General features: G+C 36.1%; 1 protein-coding gene across 2 annotated transcripts; it reads left to right on the forward strand.

Moving 5' to 3' along the window:
* Positions 1 to 421: 421 nt before the first annotated feature.
* Positions 422 to 8,969, forward strand: LOC145631610 (uncharacterized). 2 transcript variants are annotated; one of them, XM_081683727.1, is made up of 5 exons: positions 422 to 1,470; positions 4,864 to 5,779; positions 5,979 to 7,290; positions 7,383 to 7,469; positions 8,213 to 8,969. In XM_081683727.1, the coding sequence occupies exons 1-5, from the start codon at positions 864 to 866 to the stop codon at positions 8,834 to 8,836; spliced, it is 3,546 nt and encodes a 1,181-aa protein (XP_081539853.1). In that variant the 5' UTR covers positions 422 to 863; the 3' UTR covers positions 8,837 to 8,969. The 2 variants fall into 2 exon arrangements, with proteins under 2 accessions (XP_081539853.1, XP_081539854.1); XM_081683728.1 differs by having other exon boundaries at positions 7,386 to 7,469.
* The last annotated feature ends 10,808 nt before the right edge of the window (positions 8,970 to 19,777 follow it).

Genomic DNA, 19,777 nt, shown 5'->3' on the forward strand with positions numbered 1-19,777 from the left:
TTATTCCTTGTCAATACTATTAGATAATACAAAGTTGATTAGAATTTTATACAAAGCATAAGTTAAATTCAAGTGCAATGATTAGTTGACTACTACTCATATATTAATCAAACAATTATATCTTCATGTAATCAAACAAGTAAAGGAAACCAACTAATAATCTATATTTATCAAACAACTAATTGATTAACACAACTTCACCAAAATTTCCAATTTCCCAAACATGCATTTCCATAAAACGCATCGTTTCATCCTTAATAAAGGTAACCCAATCGATGAAGTGTCAAGTTCCAATTGGCATCACCCACGTAACCCTAAAACTTCCCACCCATAACCAAATCCTCTAACCCAAACACGCCCTTACAATTCTAATCCCAAGGGTATTTTCGTCATATTTTTTAAGCCTGTATTATCCTACGCTCGCCTCCTTTCCGATAAAACAACAAACCCTCTCTCTTCTTATTTTCTCTCTCCTCCACATTTTTCTCTCTCCTCTCGATCGAGATCTTCCGTCGCCGGTATCTTTCTCCGGCGGTTTTGCATTCTACCGGTCGCCGGAGATTCTGTTCGTTGTGATTTTCGTGGTTGTTTGGTTATTGTAGCGGTTCGTTTTTTGTGGATTGGTGCTGGATTTTTGAAATTAGGGTTCGGTTTTATTGCGGATTGAATTTGAGATTTGAGAAGATTTGCGGATTGGTTTTGGAAGCAAGATTTGAAGGTTTTGTAATGTACGTATGTTTTTTGTTTGGTAGGAGTTGTTTTTCGATTTGAAAAAATTAAAATAAAAATTAGGGTTTGAGAAAGGGAGGAAATTAGGGTTTTGGTTGAGTTGATTAAGGGTTTGAATTGAGGAAATAGGAAAAATGCCGAGAAGTTCGCGACATAAATCTAGCAAGCATAGTTCGAGGGAAGTGAGGGATTACTCTGATTCGGAGAAAGACTCTGGATTGAAGGAGAAGAAAGGGAGGGAGGATGGTGGGAGTAATAGTAGTAGTAGGCATTTGAAGGAGTCTACTTCTGCTGAGAAACGGAAAATTGATTCGAAATCGGTGGATGTGACGAAGGATTTGAGTAGTGTTGCTGTGAATGTTGATATCGTTGAGGAGTATGTTGCGCCTTCGACGTCGAAGAAGCGGAAAGAGAAGGAGGATGATGACCGGTGGACGGGAGGTGATATCGAGCACGATCTGTCTAAAAGTGATTCGAAAAGGTCGAGTAGGAGAGAAGGGAGTTTGGTGGTGGATGGGGAAGAAGGGAAGAGAAGTGGGAGTAAGGCGGAGTCGAAGCACCATAGGTCTGATAGGAAAGAGAGGAATGAGAAAGAAGGGGGTTCGGAACGGGATAGGAAGGGCAGTAAAAGTGAGAGATTGGTGGTTGGTGTAACTGGAAATGAGAATGTTGGCAATGAAGGGAATCGGAAGCAGGGCAGTGGAGAGGAGCGTGCTGGAAAGCATGGTGTTGGTAATACTGGTAAGGTAACCTATTTATGTGCTTCTTACTATTGTTTATTGTTGAATGATTGTTTGATTTGTAGGGAACAGTTGCTTACATGGTATAGTAGGATTGATACTGTCCCGGTGTTTCTTCGTCGTGTGGTTGGTATTGTAGTGTAGGGTTTCTTTGTTTTTATTTTCATTGGCACCCCTTCATCCATCAAAGGAGGTGGATGTTTACTAGTTGCTTCAATTGGCTGTCCTTGTATGGGCAATGTCATGTCTAGCTCTAAAACTGATTTACGACGCACAAGGATTATGTTAATAATGTGTTTGGGTTGAGTATTTGAAGGAATGATAGTGGAAATTATGTGAGGGATTCATTTTCTTTGCTTGGATATTGGAAGGGCAAAAGCCAAAAGGAAAGAGTCTTTTCCCTTCATTTTTAGTATAGCTGAACTTTTAAATGTTGTAAATATAGTGAGAGGAATTTGCTGTTTCGTGCCCACTTCCCTTCCTTTTATTTCGTTATTACTGTCTTAGCAATTAGCATTCAGTAAGTTAGAATAGTTTTTCTATAGGCTTTTGTTGGTTTAAGTTCAATGTAATGGAAGAAAGAGTATCTAGAATTTGGATGTATTAATTTGTTTAATTGGGCTTGGTTAAAGTACTAAGGTAGCCTTCTAATATTATAATGATTTTGAGAACTGGAGAAGTGGTAAAGGTGGAGTATATGTGGGAAGGACCAGTTTTGGGATTTTCATCTGCATGATTTTAGGGAAAGCAGGAAGAAATATATTTTTGTATTTCTGATGATACTCGTAAGCTGATTATTTTGTTTGGTAGTTGGTTTTTTGGGGCACTTGGACTGGTTGATAGGTAACCGAGCAGATGACCTGAGTTTTGACCTCAGTCATTGCTGGTACATATTGAGTGTGCCTGTATATATGTGAATGTTATTGTGCTATCTTCTGGACATATTCTTCAAATATAAAAAAGTCTATTTGTTTTTTTTTTTTTTTTTTTTTTTTTGGGGAGGGGGAGGGCTTTGAATTATAAATGCAGAAGTAAGAGGCTAATTATAATATTTTTTTTGGTTACGGGACCAAGAAGTTAGGCTTATGGTTGCAGTAAGATCAAAGACAATATGAAATGTCATGCTATCCACCTCATGCTAGAGGCAATCATGTAGCTAGATATGGGATAGTATACATGGGTTTGAAGTGCTTTATTTTTGTGAAAACAGAATGGGTATTGTGGATTGGGTTAAAAACTGTCTATCCATTATGCTTGTTATGCTCTTTGTTCTTATGCAAGTATTTTTTATTTTTTATTTTTATAAAAGTAAAAATATTCATTCCCCTATGTTTGGTGCTTGCTTGGTTGATAGTTCAGCTTATTATTATTCACTTAATGATTGTTTTGAAAAACCTTGAGGAGTGGAATCTGAATTTTCTCTTCAGAGCTTCTTTCTTGTAGGAGACTTATAGTGTTGGGAATGCACCTTTATTTATATCATGCATTTGAGTTAGCTCTTGCATCGTGGCTATCTCTCTCTCTCTGGCTTTTTAATTGTTTTTGGGCTGCACTAGAAATTGTCACCTGGAGTCTTGGTCTTTAGCATGGTTACCATCTGTAAAAAGCATCCTTATAGAATAGAATTTTATTATCTTTGGTGATTTTATGGGGTTTTGCACTTCATGGGTATGCTTTTTCACTCATCATGGGACTGTCCCTGTTGGTGTTGTGGAAGGGTATTTTTTGTGCTCAATCATCTTACATTTTTTAGATTTGTGCTAAATGTTTGCATACTTGATACTACCATCTATTTCTATCTCTAAAGATGTTCAAGTAATGGAATTTACATGATAGAGGATCTAAGAGATCATGCACTACTATACTTATGATCTGGTGTTTTGAAGTTTATTTACTTTTTAAAGTTTACATTTAAATATCTTGTTAGTTGCCATATTCAGTAGTTTTCTAGGCAGAAATTTTAGGTGTATCCTTTTTTGGTTCCTTAATTTATTTGGTTACTTTGCATTGCTGGGGTTGTGATTATCTTTATTTTTTTAAGTCACCACCTATGTCAATTAGTTATACCTCTATTATTTGTCAAAAGAATAATTTTTGTTTTGGTGTACACATGAGATATTTAACCGGTTGATGATGTTAAAAATTCAGCAATATGGCGCTTATTTGTGTTTATTTTAACTTCTATACTGTATTGTTGAATGTATTGGAGATTAGTGAAAAAAGTTATCTTTGTTTTGCTGAGCTTAAGCTCTTTGATTTATTGGGTGTTTATTTGTGGGGTACTTTGAAATCTCATTGTTTCTTTTGGTAGAAGAAGACTCATTGGCATTTGGCACTATAATATAATTAAGTACCGCCAAAAAAGGCTATTAGAATCACTGCGCTGCATGAATCAGTTGTTGAGTGTCTTGTTTCTTAAAGTAGATAACTATATTTTTGACAAATTGTCTAAATGCATGACTTTGGAAGCTGGACAGGATGAGACAGACCTGGATGTCTCATACTGTGGTTAGTGATTGCTAGTTCAAATCTTTGCCCTGTTATTTAACAATTTTCAAGTTGAGAGTTTGTTTGTCAGTTGACAGTTCTTATTTGTTATTACTCTTAAGGTCTAATCATAATTTCCTTATTTTAATAAGAATTTCTACCAGTAATAGAATTTTCAGTCCACTTGCTATTTTTTGTCATTATAATTTTTCAATTTTTTTTGTTATCTCAGTTTTTATTGAAATAATTAATTGATTTGAGATATGTGCGATGCAATTCAATATAATGTATATCCCACCATTTTGTTGATGAGACTTATTTTCCTCTAGCAAGAATTTTAAGTGGAGATTATTTATAGTATTAGGGATTATAAAGCTAAGAGTACAGAACAATGAAGTCACAAAACTCTCTCATGCTGGTTTTTTCCTTGTGTTTATCGGATTGGACTCATACTGACAGCACATGTATGTTCCTGGTTATACTGCATATCCTTTGCATGTTTGTTTGCCTCTATTGTATTGAAGGTTTTTGCTCAAATATTAATTTATTATACATTAGTGTAAGTGTTGTTGCTTTCATCAGGATTGCATTGGTTGGTGGTTGTCTCCTTTGCAATTGTATTTTTATTTTAAAGGTTTGCTCTGTGATTATGAGAGTGTTGTTGAATAAGTTGAGTCAATGTTTGATTTGTGATTGTTAACATTACACTTTTTCTGACTAAAAAATCAGTTTGCCATGTTTGCCTTTTGTTTCTGGTGATTGCCTGGTTCTGCTAAATATTGTGTATTGATTTGAATAAGGATCTATGCTGAAGTTATGTATTGGATAAGGGATGATATGTGATATTTTTATTTCTTTTTGAAGATTTGTAGAGTTATTGAACATTGTTCTTGTTATTTTGTATCAGACTATATCATACAAGAGGAAGTTCGTAACCCTGATACAGAGAGAGATCTCGATCGACGAGTTAGAAGGAAAAGAGATGGTTCTGGCGATGGGGACAAGCATCAGGAAAGTACTCGAGAACTGGATGATAGAAGACTGTCTTCTAGGGAAGATATTGTCAGATCAGGGAAGTATAAAGATGAAGGTCACAAGGATGAGAGAGTTAGAGATAGGTACCAAGAAGATATAGATAAGGAGAATTGGCATCAGGATGAAAAGCAGAGGGATAATCGGGCTATTAAAGAGTATAGCATTGTCAGGTCAGAGGATAAACATCTAAATGAAAAGAAAAAAGATTTGGATGTGTCCCAAAAGAAATCTAAACCCCTAGGCAGCGAATATGAACGAGAGTCAGAGCGAGAACGAGACCGTGATAATGATAGAGACAGGGTTCGGGACCGAGAGCGGGATCGCACCCGTCATGATCGGGATCGTGAACGTGACAGGGACCATGATGACCGGGAGCATGATCTTGATCGTGAGAAGGATCGTGAGCGGGATCTTGAACGTAGCTATGAGCGAGATCGCGAACTAGACCGGGACAGGGAACGTGGCCGTGATCGTTATCACCGTGAACGTGACAGAGACCGAAACCGTGATCGTGATCACAACCATGATCGAGGCCGAGATCGGGATTATGATCATGAATATGGCTCTCATGTTGATGATAAGAGCTCTAGGTACAAGGACGATAGAGGGCGGAGAAGATCTGTTGAGGGGTATGATGACTATCATGGTGATAAATCTAGAAGGGTAGAGTCAGAGGTTGATAAGGAAAGATCTTTACCCCGAAAAGCACATATTGACAGTGTTGTGAGCAGTGGTCGACGTAGGTCCTCACCCAATTCTAGGGCTTATGTTAATACAGATAAATACAGGTGCTCTTCTTGTCTGTACCTAATAAATACATTTCTTGTATAACTGGATGTATAGTTGCAGATTGTTACTTGGATACTTATATTTTGGCTTCCAAGGACACATATTGTATTTGAAAAATACTTTTTGCTGTATCCAAGTGATTGGCTTCAAATTCATGATATTTCTAACTGCATATTTTGCTGTTATTTAATGTTTTAGAGATGGAATCCAAGATGAGGCTAAGTATGGAGATTCCTCGAGAGATGCCCTTACGTCTGAGGCACTTGATAAAGTTCCTAAGTATCGATCAGGGGAGAAGCGCACCAAGTTTGACGACAATCATGTTGGAGAATCATCTGAAAGATCTCCAAATGCCAAGGCTTCTCCTGCAGGTTTGAAGGAAAGATCTCCTACAACTAGTGTTGATCGCAGATTTCAAAATAGAACTAGCAGGAGAAGGAGCCTTGATGTTGATGAGGCTGAGAGGAGGAGCAGTGGCTCTAATGATGTAAGAGATATTTCTGTTACTGAGGACCGACAGGGTAGGGATTTTTCTGTAAAGAAGCCTACTGGGGAGGAGTATCCTCCAGTAGAATCTCCTTTTCACCATAAATCAAGTCAGGGCAATATTTCATCTCACACTCCTGGTCCATCTGGGTTCAGGAGTGGAGCTGACAGCCCTTCCTTCATGGGATCTTTAGGAGAAGACACTAGAGGTCATTCAGGAAGCCGATTCAGGAGAAGTGTTGATCCCAATGTGGGAAGAGGGCCTGGAAATGGTTGGAAGGGTGCACCTAACTGGCCCTCACCACTACCTAATGGCTTTATGCCCTTCCCACCAGGTCCTCCTGGGCCACATCATGGGGGGTTCCCACCCATGCTCTCTCAGTTTCCTCCTCTTTTTGGTGTTAGACCATCTATGGACATGAACCACCCTGGGATGCCTTATCATATGTCTGAAGGGGACCGGTTTTCTGGTCATGTTAGACCTTTAGGATGGCAGAATATGGTAGATGGCCCAGTTCATTTCCATGGATGGGATGTAAGTAATGGTGTCCTTAGGGATGAGTCATCCATGTATGGGCCTGGTCATCTTGCCAATGCTCAAAGAAGGGACATGAATTCAGATATGTGGAAACCAAATGGCGATCCGAATATGGATGTGACATCTGTGTCTCAAAAAGATGGTCCCATGGCTAAAGCATCTATGGACGAAGTTTCATCTGTGCAGGGTGCTTCAAGGCTTAATGTCGAAAGTAGTGCCTTTGATGAGGGGCCAAGTCAAAAGATGATTACTTCAAGTGGTCCGTCATCCACAAAGGAAATTCCAATGACTCCAGCTAAAGTGACTACAGAGAAGACTCCTGAATCATCTAGTGCTGATGAAACTGCTCAATCAGTGCGTGCATACCTTGCTAAGCTTGATATTTCGATAGATATGGCTGATCCAGAATTGTATAATCAATTTATTAACCTTGCTGTCAAGGGACAGTCCGAATTAATTGAAGAAGTGGAACTTGAATATACTGAGGTAGAATCTTCTCGAATTTTGTCTTGCCTCCCTTAATCATCTTTAACATAGATTGAATTTATCATAGTGCTTATACTTCTGTGACTCATTAGCAGGAGAGGACAGTTGCTGACTCAGAGATCGCAAATCTATCCATGGGTTTGACGTTTTTTCCTACTGCCAAAGCTTCTATTTTTAAGGTATGTCTTTTAACTGATGCAATATACCATGACTCTTGGGTCTGATTTTATAACATCTAAAATGAAAATCATTTCTGTTTGGGGAGGTATAGTGTGGTTGCGGAATAATGACAATGAAAATAGTATTGGAATCACTTAGGTGGTTCAGCTGCTAAAAAGGTTGATTAGTGTTATAGAGTGTTATTTAAATAAATTTATATTTAGTCTATTTAGATGATTTTGTTTGTCCAAGCTGGCTGATGCTGTTTTAATAAATAAGTTATAATAACTGGCAAGGCTGCTGGTTATGTTAGTTTTTATTGTCTTTTGGTTTGCTAATAGTTCTTTATCCACCTAAATATGTATTTCTTATAAATGGTAATGCTTATATATATATATATATATATATATATATATATATATATATATATATGAGTAATACGGCTATTTTGTTTCTTTTGTTGCAAATTTCATTTAATTGGACTTTAGTTTTAGGTCATCAGTTAGTGAGATGTGTGTATATCTGTTCTGCTCTCATGCGAGATATATATAATGGTGATGAACATCTGTATGACTACATCAGTTTAACTTTTAACTTTCCTGAGTCCTTGTTTGTTACAATTGGATGTAGTTATTGTTGATTATTTTCTTGTGATTGTTGCTTTTTTACCTCCTGACTAACAGAATAAACCAGATACGTGGAATTTACTGATCTAGCTTTGTGCTTAAATGTAATTATTAATGTGCTATCAACTTGATTGCAGAAAGCAATGAATCTATACAAGACGCAGAGCACTAAAAGATCATTTTCTGGGATACCTAATTGGGAAATCTTGCATAGTCCCAAAGATTCCGAGCTTGAGGCGGAACCAATTTTGGCGCAAGAGGATAAATTAGACGATCCTGTTAATTGTAGTGCTGATAAGGAAGAGCCTATTCTGGCGGTTCCAGAAGTCGTTTCCACCACACCTGTGGTAGAAGGGAAAGAACCTGTTTCCATAACCAGTGATGAAGTGCTGAACGATGAATCCTTTGAGGGTGCTGAGCTGGATCTTGGTCTTAGCAATCAAGGACAAACACCAGTTTTCATGCTGGAGAAAGTGGATGAAGAAATTAATCCTGACAAGGAACTCTTGTCTGTTGAGAACACTTCCGATGAATTTGAATCAAACACCGATAAAGAGATTGTTGGTAATGAATATAATGATGGTATGAGAGGTGGTGCTGAGTCCGTCGCTTCTGATGAGCAGATGGATGTTGCTGTAAGTGGTCCTTTAGTTATGTCCCATGATTCTGTTAAAGTATGTGAAACTTTAATGTCAGTGTCAAATGAGTCGGATTCGGTAATTTTGAGTCGGATACATCATGCTCCTGAAAGTACACATTGAAACAATTTTTTTTAATATTTTTAATTTTCGTTTAATTCTCAGCAATTTTCCGTTCATCCATCCTTTCATATTTCTCTCTATTATGAAGAGAAAATGTTATCAAAGCAATAAAATCAAAATGCATCTGTGTTTCTTTTTTCTGCCCCTAATAAGTGTTTCTTTTTTCTGCCCCTAATAAGTGTTTCTTTCTGTCTTTGATGAGCTGTTTTGCATTTGCTTCTGCATTCCTTCCTATTTTGTGCATAATTTTGACATGAAAAGACAAAATGTTTCTTTTCTGTATCACTGTATGTTGTTGCCTATGTTCCATTTGTTGGATTATTTGGATTTCTGTGCTTTTGTTTAATTTTTGGAATTGATCTATTTTTATTTTATGGAGTAAAACATGCAATCTCATCTTTGAAATTCTTACATAGTTTTGTTCAGATGCTTTTTTCACTTCATCCATTTGCGATTCATGCACGGATGCACCATCAGTATCCCTCTATAAATTTTGCGAAGATTGTGAGAAAAAAAAAAAAAAAAAAAAAAACATTTCCTTTTTGAGTGCTTTGTGAATTCTGTGTGACTAAATCTTCTTGTGTCATATCACTACATTTTGAAAAGTTTGGGATGATACTAATGTAAATAGTGTTTAAATTTATCCAAAAAAAAAAAAAAGTTTATTATAACCTCTAAAATGTTTATTTATTTTATGTGTTGTTAATATTAATTGCTTCTCCTTTACAATAGTGTATGGACATTTATACTCCTAAAAATTATTTATATTTTCCTTCGTTAGCACCGTCAATAGTGATATATTTATTTGATTATAACCTCTACTATTATTTTCTTGTTTAGGGTACTAGTAATCTAGTATGGACTCGAGTTGTGCCAGTTTGTAGTACGAAGTATTATATACCTTAAGAAATTATAAATCCCACATAACTACATAATGTATGCTGATCAAGGAATTCTTTGTTAAAACTTACTCTCTTGCATTGGCTTATCATAGGGGTGTTTATGAGACGAGACAATTCGTGGGCTACTTGAGCTTGACTCCGTCAAAACTCGACTCGAGTCAGCTCGACTTGAGCTTGAGATTGACTCGAAATGTTAATGAGTTGAGTCGAGTAATTTAATACTCGACTCGAAAACTCGTGAGAAGCTCGAATTCTGTTATATATTATTATATTTGATAAAAATAAAAATATTTTTATTAAAAAACTTTATTTTGCTATAATAATTAATAAACATATAACATTTACGTAATTATCTACGGGGTTCTATTAAGACCAAATTAATTAACAAGCTACTTGATATTGACTCTGTCAAAGCTTGGTCAGTAATTGACTCGTTTAAGTTTGGCTAAGTACCCCTAGGCTTATGATAGGAGTTACAATTTTATAAATTCATAAACCTTAAACAATAAACAAAATAAAAAATAAAATAAAATTAGGGTTTAAGAGAGGAGATGGTGGGAGATTGGGAGATGAGGACAACAGCAAATCGACAATTTTTTATTTTATTTTATTTTATTTTTGACAGGGAGTAAAGTTTTATATTAATAGCAAAAGCATCCATTTGTCCCAAATTTTCTCTAAATCAAATGGAATAAATTTCACAAGGTTGTGTGCTAAACCGAAACCTCCAAAATTTGTCAAAAAGCGTGAACCTTCAATTTTGGAATTTTTTGACTTTTTTTCACCCAAAAATAAAAATTGTCGAAATGATTACCATGGTACCAAATACCCTCTAGGAGTCCAATTGGCTGGGTGGAACCATCCAATTTGCCTTTCAATGACCAATTTACCGATTTACAAATTACACCGATTTCATTAACTCAAGCTTACCGCGAACATTTATAACAACATATAATGATCATATATGGATCAAAAGGGCATTATAAGACCCCCTAAAACCTCAATGCTTTTCGACACCGGGCCCAAAAACATACGAAATTTCTCAAAAAGCATGGATAATTAGCCTTTAATTTTGGAATTTTTTTGATTTTTTTCGCCCGGATATTAAAATTGCCGAAATGTTCACCATGATCCCAAATACCCTACGGAAGTCCAATTGGGTGGGTGGAACGATCCAATTTGCCTTTAAACGGCCAATTTATCTGTTTACAACTTGCACCGATTTCATGAACTCAATCCTACCACGAACATTTATGACAACATATAATGATCATTTATGGTTTCAAACGGTGTTATATGACCCCAAGATATATTACCTAGAATTTCAAGACTTTTCGAAGTCAGTCCCCAAAACCTCCAAATTTTCTAAAAAAGCGTGGATATTAGCCTTCAATTTTGGAATTTTTTGATTTTTTTTTGCCTGAAAATAAAAATTGCTGAAATTTTTACCATGGTTCCTAATACCATCTGGGAGTCTAATTGGTTGGGTGGAAACATCCAGTTTGCCTGTAAACGACCAATTTACCGGTTTACAACTTGCACCAATTTCTTAATTCAAGCCTACCACGAACATTTATGACAACATATAATGATCATATATGGTTCCAAACGGCATTATATGACTCCGAGATGCATCCCCTAAATTCTCAGGCCTTTTCGACACCGGGCCCCGAAACCTCCAAAATTTCTCAAAAACGTGGATATTAGCCTTCAATTTTGGAATTTTTTTGACTTTTTTTCGCCCAAAAAAAAAATTGCCAAAATGTTTACCATGGTCCCTAATAATCTCTGCGAGTCCAATAGGGTGGGTGGAGCCATCCAATTTGCCTATAAACGACCAATTTACCGATTTACAACTTGCACCGATTTCATTAATTCAAGCCTACAACAAACACTTATGACAAGATATAATGATCATATATGGTTCCAAACGGCATTATATGAACTCAAGATGTGTCTCCTAAATTCTCAAGACTTTTCAACACCGAGCCCTGAAACCTCCAAAATGTCTCAAGAAGCATGAATATTAGCCTTCAATTTCGGAATTTTTATACTTTTTTTCGCTAGGAAATAAAAATTGCCGAAATGCTTACCATGGTCCCTAATACCCTCTGAGACTCCAATTAGGTGGGTGGAACGATCCAATTTGCCTTTAAACGACCAATTTACCTGTTTACAACTTGCACTGATTTCATTAACTCGATCCTACCACGGTCCCTAATAATCTTTGCGAGTCCAATAGGGTGGGTAGGAACCATCCAATTTGCCTATAAACGGCCAATTAACCGATTTACAACTTGCACCGATTTCATTAATTCAAGCCTACCACGAACACTTATGAGTTATGACAAGATATAATGATCATATATGGTTCCAAACGGTATTATATGAACTCGAGATGTATCTCCTAAATTCTCAAGCCTTTTCAACACCGGGCCCTGAAACCTCCAAAATGTCTGAAGAAGCATGGATATTAGCCTTCAATTTCGGTATTTTTTTTACATTTTTTCGCCTGGAAATAAAAATTGCCGAAATTCTTACCATGGTCCCTAATACCCTCTGAGACCCCAATTAGGTGGGTGGAACGATCCAATTTGCCTTTAACGGCCAATTTACCTGTTTACAACTTGCACCAATTTCATTAACTCAATCCTACCACGAACATTTATGACAACATATAATGATCATTTATGGTTCCAAACGGCGTTATATGACCCCAAGATGAATTCCTTAGAATTTCAAGACTTTTCGAACTCAGGCCCCAAAATCTCCAAAATTTCTAAAAAAAACGTGGATATTAGCCTATAATTTTGGAATTTTTTGACTTTTTTTTGCCTGAAAATAAAAATTGCTGAAATGTTTACCATGGTACCTATTACCCTCTAGGAGTCTAATTGGTTGGGTGGAAACATCCAGTTTGCCTTTAAACGACCAATGTACCGGTTTACAACTTGCACCAATTTCATTAATTCAAGCCTACCACGAACATTTATGACAACATATAATGATCATATATGGTTCCAAACGACATTATATGACTCCGAAATGCATCCCCTAAAATCTCAAGCCTTTTCGACACCGGACCCCGAAACCTCCAAAATTTTTCAAAAAACGTGGATATTAGCCTTCAATTTTGGAATTTTTTGGACTTCTTTTCGCCCGAAAAAAAAATTTTCCGAAATGTTTATCATGGTCCCTAATAACCTCTGCGAGTCTAATAGGGTGGGTGGAACCATCCAGTTTGCCTATAAACAGTCAATTTACCGATTTACAACTTGCACCGATTTCATTAATTGAAGCCTACCACGAACACTTATGACAAGATATAATGATCATAAATGGTTCCAAACGGCATTATATGAACTCGAGATGTATCTCCTAAATTCTCAAGTCTTTTCAACACCGGGCCCTGAAACCTTCAAAATGTCTCAAGAAGCATATCTTAGCCTTCAATTTCGAAATCTTTTTACTTTTTTTTCGCCTGGTAATAAAAATTGCCGAAATGCTTACTATGGTCCCTAATACCCTCTGAGACTCCAATTAGGTGGGTGGAACGATCCAATTTGCCATTAAACGGACAATTTACCTGTTTACAACTTGCACCGATTACATTAACTCAATCCTACCACGAACATTTATGACAACATATAATGATCATTTATGGTTCCAAACGACGTTATATGACCCCAAGATGTATTCCCTAGAATTTTAAGACTTTTCAAAATCAGGCCCCAAAACCTCCAAAATTTCAAAAAAAAGCGTGGATATTAGCCTTTAATTTTGGAATTTTTTGACTTTTTTTTGTCTGAAAATAAAAATTGCTGAAATGTTTACCATGGTACCTTATACCCTCTGGGAGTTTAATTGGTTGGGTGGAAACATTCAGTTTGCCTTTAAACGACCAATTAACCGGTTTACAACTTGCACCATATTCATTAATTCAAGCCTAGCACGAACATTTATGACAACATATAATGATCATAAATGGTTCCAAATGGCATTATATGACTCCGAGATACATCCCTAAAATCTCAAGCCTTTTCGACACTGGGCCCCGAAACCTCCAAAATTTCTCAAAAAACGTGGATATTAGCCTTCAATTTTGGAATTTTTTTGACTTCTTTTCGCCCGAAATAAAAATTGCCAAAATGTTTACCATGGTCCCTAATACCCCTCGGGAGTCCAATTGGGTGGGTGGAACCATCCAATTTGCCTATAAACGGCCAATTTAATTACCGGTTTACAACTTGCACGGATTTCAATAACTCAAGCCTACTACGAATATTTATGACAACATATAATGATCATATATGGTTCCAAACGGCATTATATGACCCCGAGATGTATCCCCTAAAATATTAACACTTTTCTACACTGGGCCCCGAAACCTCCAAAATTTTTCAAAAAGTGTGGATATTAGCCTTCAATTTTGGAATTTTTTGACTTTTTTCCGCCTAGAAATAAAAATTGCCGAAATGTTTACCATGGTCCCTAATACCCTCTGGGAGTCCAATTGGGTGTGTGGAACCATTCAATTTTCTTTAAACGACCAACAACTTGCACTGATTTATCGGTTTACGATGACCAATTTAATTAACTTGCACCGAACCCGACTTGAACCGAAAGTGACCAAAACCTGTTTTAACCCGTCAAAACCCGAATTTAACCCGACTTGTTACTAACCTTACCTGAATTCAACTCGACCCGAATTTAACCAAACTTGTTACAAACCGACCTAAAATCAACCCAACATGTTATTAACCTGACCCAAATTCAACCCGGCTTGTTATTGACCCGAACCGAATTTTACCATACCTATTACTTACCCAACCCAAAAATTCAACTCGATCTGTCACTAACCCAACCTAAATTCAACCCAAATTGTTCTTGACCCGATTTCAAATCCCTTTAAATGCAATTTTAGGTCACCTTATTATTGTTGATCAAAGCATTTTGTCTTGGGAGACCAAGTCGGTCAAGGCCCAAAAGAAAGGTGCATCATCCTCAAATTTAAGAGCGAAATATAGTATATATTTGTTGTATGGTCAAAGGAGATAATTATCTTTCTAAATTATAGACTATATTTTTCTAGTATATTTCCATATATATTATAGTCAAACGAAATAATTAGCTTGATAAAAATGATAATTATCTATTCATAGTTAGTTGAACCCGAATGTGACCTGACTTGGAAATGACCCGACCTGATTGTAACCTGTAAATTATTGACTTGAACATAACCCGACTTGAATTCAAGAATGACCTAACTTGGAAATGACCCAACCTGATTATAACCCGCAAATTATTGACTTGAACCGAACCCGACTTGAACCCGAGAATGACCCGACTTGAAAATGACCCAACCTGATTATAATCCGCAAATTATTGACTTGAACCGAACTCGACTCAAACCCGAGAATGACCCGACCTGATTCTAACCCGCAAATTATTGACTTGAACCAAACCCGACTCGAACCCGAGAATTACCCTAACCCGTTTTAACCCGTGAAAACCCGACCTATTTTCACCCGACCCAAATGTAACCCGACCTGTTATTAACTCGACCTAAACCCGATAAGAAGTATGACCCAACGTGACCCGAATCAAGCATGACCTAACCCAAACCCGACCGCATAGGTTATAGAATTAATCTGAATTGACCCGACCCGCATAGGTTATTGAATTAATCTAAAGGAAGGGGTTAATAACTTAATACTCTAGTTTAATATCCACTGCAAATTCCGGCTTGAGCTTGAACAAAACCGGTCGGGTTGGTCCAACCAGCTAGATACAGTCCGGTCTAAATAAGTTGCCATCCAAGTTTCTGATTCAAATTCGACTGTGTTTGATTCATGTTTGATACAGTGAAAACTATCAATAATTCCTCTAGAAGTGTGGTGACTGGTGAGTGCTGATACTTAATTACTGTAAGATTAATCGGCTAAATTTTTTTTTGACCAAAAGCATAGAAATCACTAATAATTCAACACCAACTTGTCCAAAAGTAGTATCAAAAACTGAGAGGATAACTACTACAAAGACATAAACTACTCCTAATAAACTAAACTTACAAGCATAAGAGAGGATATCATGAACAAAGACAAAACATAATTTTCCACTTTATGAACCGGAGTCATTTGCAAAATTACAATCCATACTCAAGGATACATCCAAAAGACCCACTGTGTACTTTTTTAGTTCTTTGTAATCCCATAGAAATCAATGATCCCACAAAAGTAGTAATTGATCCACAATGAATATAACCACCAACTGATGATTAATTTCACCACAAATACAGTCTGACTCGAAATGTAAAATGAAAAGTCCTAGAAACTCAAAGTCAAATTAACTTCACCACCATCACCACTGTCCACTGCTACCATCACTATCACCACCATATTCTTCATCCTCTTCCTCATCAATACCATCATCATTATCATCATCATCACTATCACCACCATCTTCTTCGTCCTCGTCCTCATCAACACCATCATCATTATCATTATCATCATCATCACTATCACCACCATCCTCTTCGTCTTCTTCCTCATCAACACCATCATCACTATCACCACCATCCTCTTCGTCTTCTTCCTCATCAACACCATCATCATTATCATCATCATCACTATCACCACCATCTTCTTCATACTCTTCCTCTTCCTCATCAACACCATCATCATTATCATCACCATCACCACCATCTTCTTCGTCCTCTTCCTCATCAACATCTCCACCATTATTATCACCACCATCTTCTTCGTCCTCTTCCTCATCATCACCATCATCATCACCATCTTCACCATTAAAAGGAAAAGGAGAAAAGGGGGAAACACTACTCTCTACATAATCGTTGATCTTGTAAACCTTAGAACAAGAATTCCTCACAACAACATATGATGGCAGATCACAATGTGGGTCAACAACCACAAATCCATGATTCGCAGCTTGAATGCAGATAATGCCATTGTATGTGAACCCTAATACTCGGATGCAACGTCCAGCAATCTCCTCTTGCAAGTCAATCCTATACATTATCTTCCAAGAACCCCAATTGTTATATTCCTCCAACATCCACAGCTCTAACATCCATTTCCCTTCCTCAATTTCAACCTCGGTATCTGAGTCTGAGGTTTCTTCGGAATCTTCGTCTGAGTCTCCCTCGGTATATTCCTCTGAGTCTTCCTCAGAGCCTTCCTGAAATTCATCATAAGAATAATGTACAAACGCTACAAAAAGACGATCAGATTCTCCATTGACACCCAGCAGCATCTGATTGACACTCGGAAATAGCTTAGGCACAATTGAGAAAGGTATCCTCTCAAAGGCTTCAGTAGCCAGATTAAATTTCAATATGCATTTTCCTTGAACAAGGTAATGCAATGCATCATCCTTGAATACTGAGTTACATCCTGAAATGGAAGACAGATCATCATCATTAATACGTATCCTTCTCCAACTATCATTCCTCAATGAGTACAAATACATGTACTTTTCACGGTATGGCTTATACTTTTCAGAAACTAAGAGGATCATGTAGTCATTTAAGGAGTGAACGAGGCCAAACCAGCAAGAATCAACATAAACATAAGTCGAAATCCCTCCAACAGGCAATGAAATTTCTCTAGCTTTATTGGTGATAGGGTTCCAAAGATACATAAAGTCCCCATCATATATTTTCTTATCCATCTCCTTAATGTAAAGACACACAAGGCCATTACATGATCCAATCATGAAAAAGTAACAACCCTCGAAAGTGTCATCCCTGTCGAATTGTCTTCCCCATGGCTTTAACTTTACACCCTCAGTGATATCAGCATAACTACTAAACTTGAGCGAAGACAAGGTATTATCTCTAAGCATAGCAATGGTTAAGGGTGTATTAGGGGGCGAGTACCAACATTTGATATGAGATATGGCGAATGCGGGGTCTGAGATTAGGGATTTAAATTTTTTGCACACACAACTGACCCTTCCTAAGGATTTTGCAGGCATTCGAAGCAGGATTTCACGAATTAAATCATCTGGTAACCCCAAAAATAGGGATTTTTCATATTTGGCGTGTTTCATAGTAGATTAAGGCTTGACACTCCTCTGAAAACAAAATCACAAAATCCAACAGTCAAGATCAACAATTTTACATAATTACACACTACAATTTCAGAACAACAATTTTACACAATTACACACTACAATTTCACAACTTCCCACTAAAACTTCACAAGTAACAACAATTTCCCACAAAAAAACCACAACAATTTCTGACAACAAATTCACAACAATTTGCCACAAAAAGTTCAATTTTTATTTTTAAACTACATAATTGTGATTGAAATGTAATCAGATACTCAAATGAAGAATTATGAACACAAACTAAAAAAAAATATGGGAGTAAAATGATGAATAAAATGGGAAAACTTAAATATCAAAGATTATACCTTTAGGAATGCGGAACTGCTAAGAAAGGAGATTGATGACGGCGAGTCGGCGATGGCTTCTTGATAAATCGGCGGAGTAGTTTTAAGGGTGAAAGAGGAGAGATTTTTGAAAAAAACCTTACCAGTTACCACTACCTTGTTTATTTGAAAAAAAAAAAAAAAAAAAAAAATCACTTAGTTTTTTTAAAAAATTTATTATTGCGACTTTTAATTTCCCAAGAAGATTTTTATAATGGAAAAAAATTATAAGGAAAATGTTATACATAGCCCTAAGGGCTACATATAAGCATTTAATTTACTTTTGAAAATTGTTTAAATTTAGAAAATTATGACAAAAACACACTAATTACACCGATTTGCGCGTGTTTTTGTCATGAATTCCCAACTTTATACATTTTTCAAGAGTAAATTCAATGCTTATATATAGCCCTAAGGGCTATGTATAGCATTACCCAAATTATAAATACTCATTTTATTACTTCATATAGAAAATAAAATTACGAAGCTCTCCTTTCACTTAGGAGTAAATTTTTACTAAGGATTAGTGTATTACTACAATATTCTAATTATTTTGCACTTATTAATGATTACTCGTACTAATTTCTATCCTGGTCTCTATTTTTTTTTTCTCCCAATTACAAAAACTTTAGGTTATATAAAAACTTTTTTTTTTCTTTACACAAACCGCAAGCTTAGCCATTTATTAAAACATCAAGTTAGCAAGATCATTACAAATAGGTTCATGTTACTTTAAGAGGGTACTCCTCTAACTTAAATACGACATTCATTGAATTTGCTACTAGGTTTCGCTAAACTGTGAGCCACTACAATGCCCGATCGTTTGATGAAGGAGAACGATAACGATCTGGAATCACTAGTGAGCCTTAACTATTAAAAATTAGGATAAACTATAAAACTTCAAAGTAGCGTGCTAAAAGAAATTTGGTGTTAATTATTGTACTAAAAAAAATTACTCTATAGGCACTATAGCATTTAATTTACCTCTAATAAATTATGAAATTATTTTCACACATTAGAAAATTATTGTATCCTGTAGGTTATAGGGGAATTACTTCGTACCCAGTATTTTTTTTACTTGCACATTACTAGCTCTATGGTCCTAGAGTTCCATTTTGTCAAAAAGAAATGTTAAGTTTTAGCAAGTTAAACCAAATTTCAGTAAATCACAATTAATGGTCATTCTGAATTTGTATCTAGTTTTTCCATAATAATAATAATAATAATAATAATAATAATAAATAAAATAAAAATAAAATTGTTTCTAGTTTCAATGGAGTTTAGCTTAAATTGGGATAAACTTGAATTATGACATATTTAGAAAGAACACAAATATATCCTATCAAACAATTGGGTGTATTACAAACAAGAAACAACAACTTACACACTTCTAAGATCCAACTCTACAAAGGCTACTACATACCAACATCATTACGATCGATATTTCTAACAAAACAAAACAAATGAAAAAAATTACTCAAAAAAACCTAAAACTCTCCCTTTCTAATTTTAATCCAACCAAGTATTGCTGAATTTCTTGGGATGTCGAAAATAGGCAGGGTACTTGCACACAACCTAAGCTG

Source organism: Chenopodium album, chromosome 5 (genome assembly GCF_948465745.1).
Source record: "Chenopodium album chromosome 5, dcCheAlbu1.1, whole genome shotgun sequence".
Classification (NCBI taxonomy): domain Eukaryota; kingdom Viridiplantae; phylum Streptophyta; class Magnoliopsida; order Caryophyllales; family Amaranthaceae; genus Chenopodium; species Chenopodium album.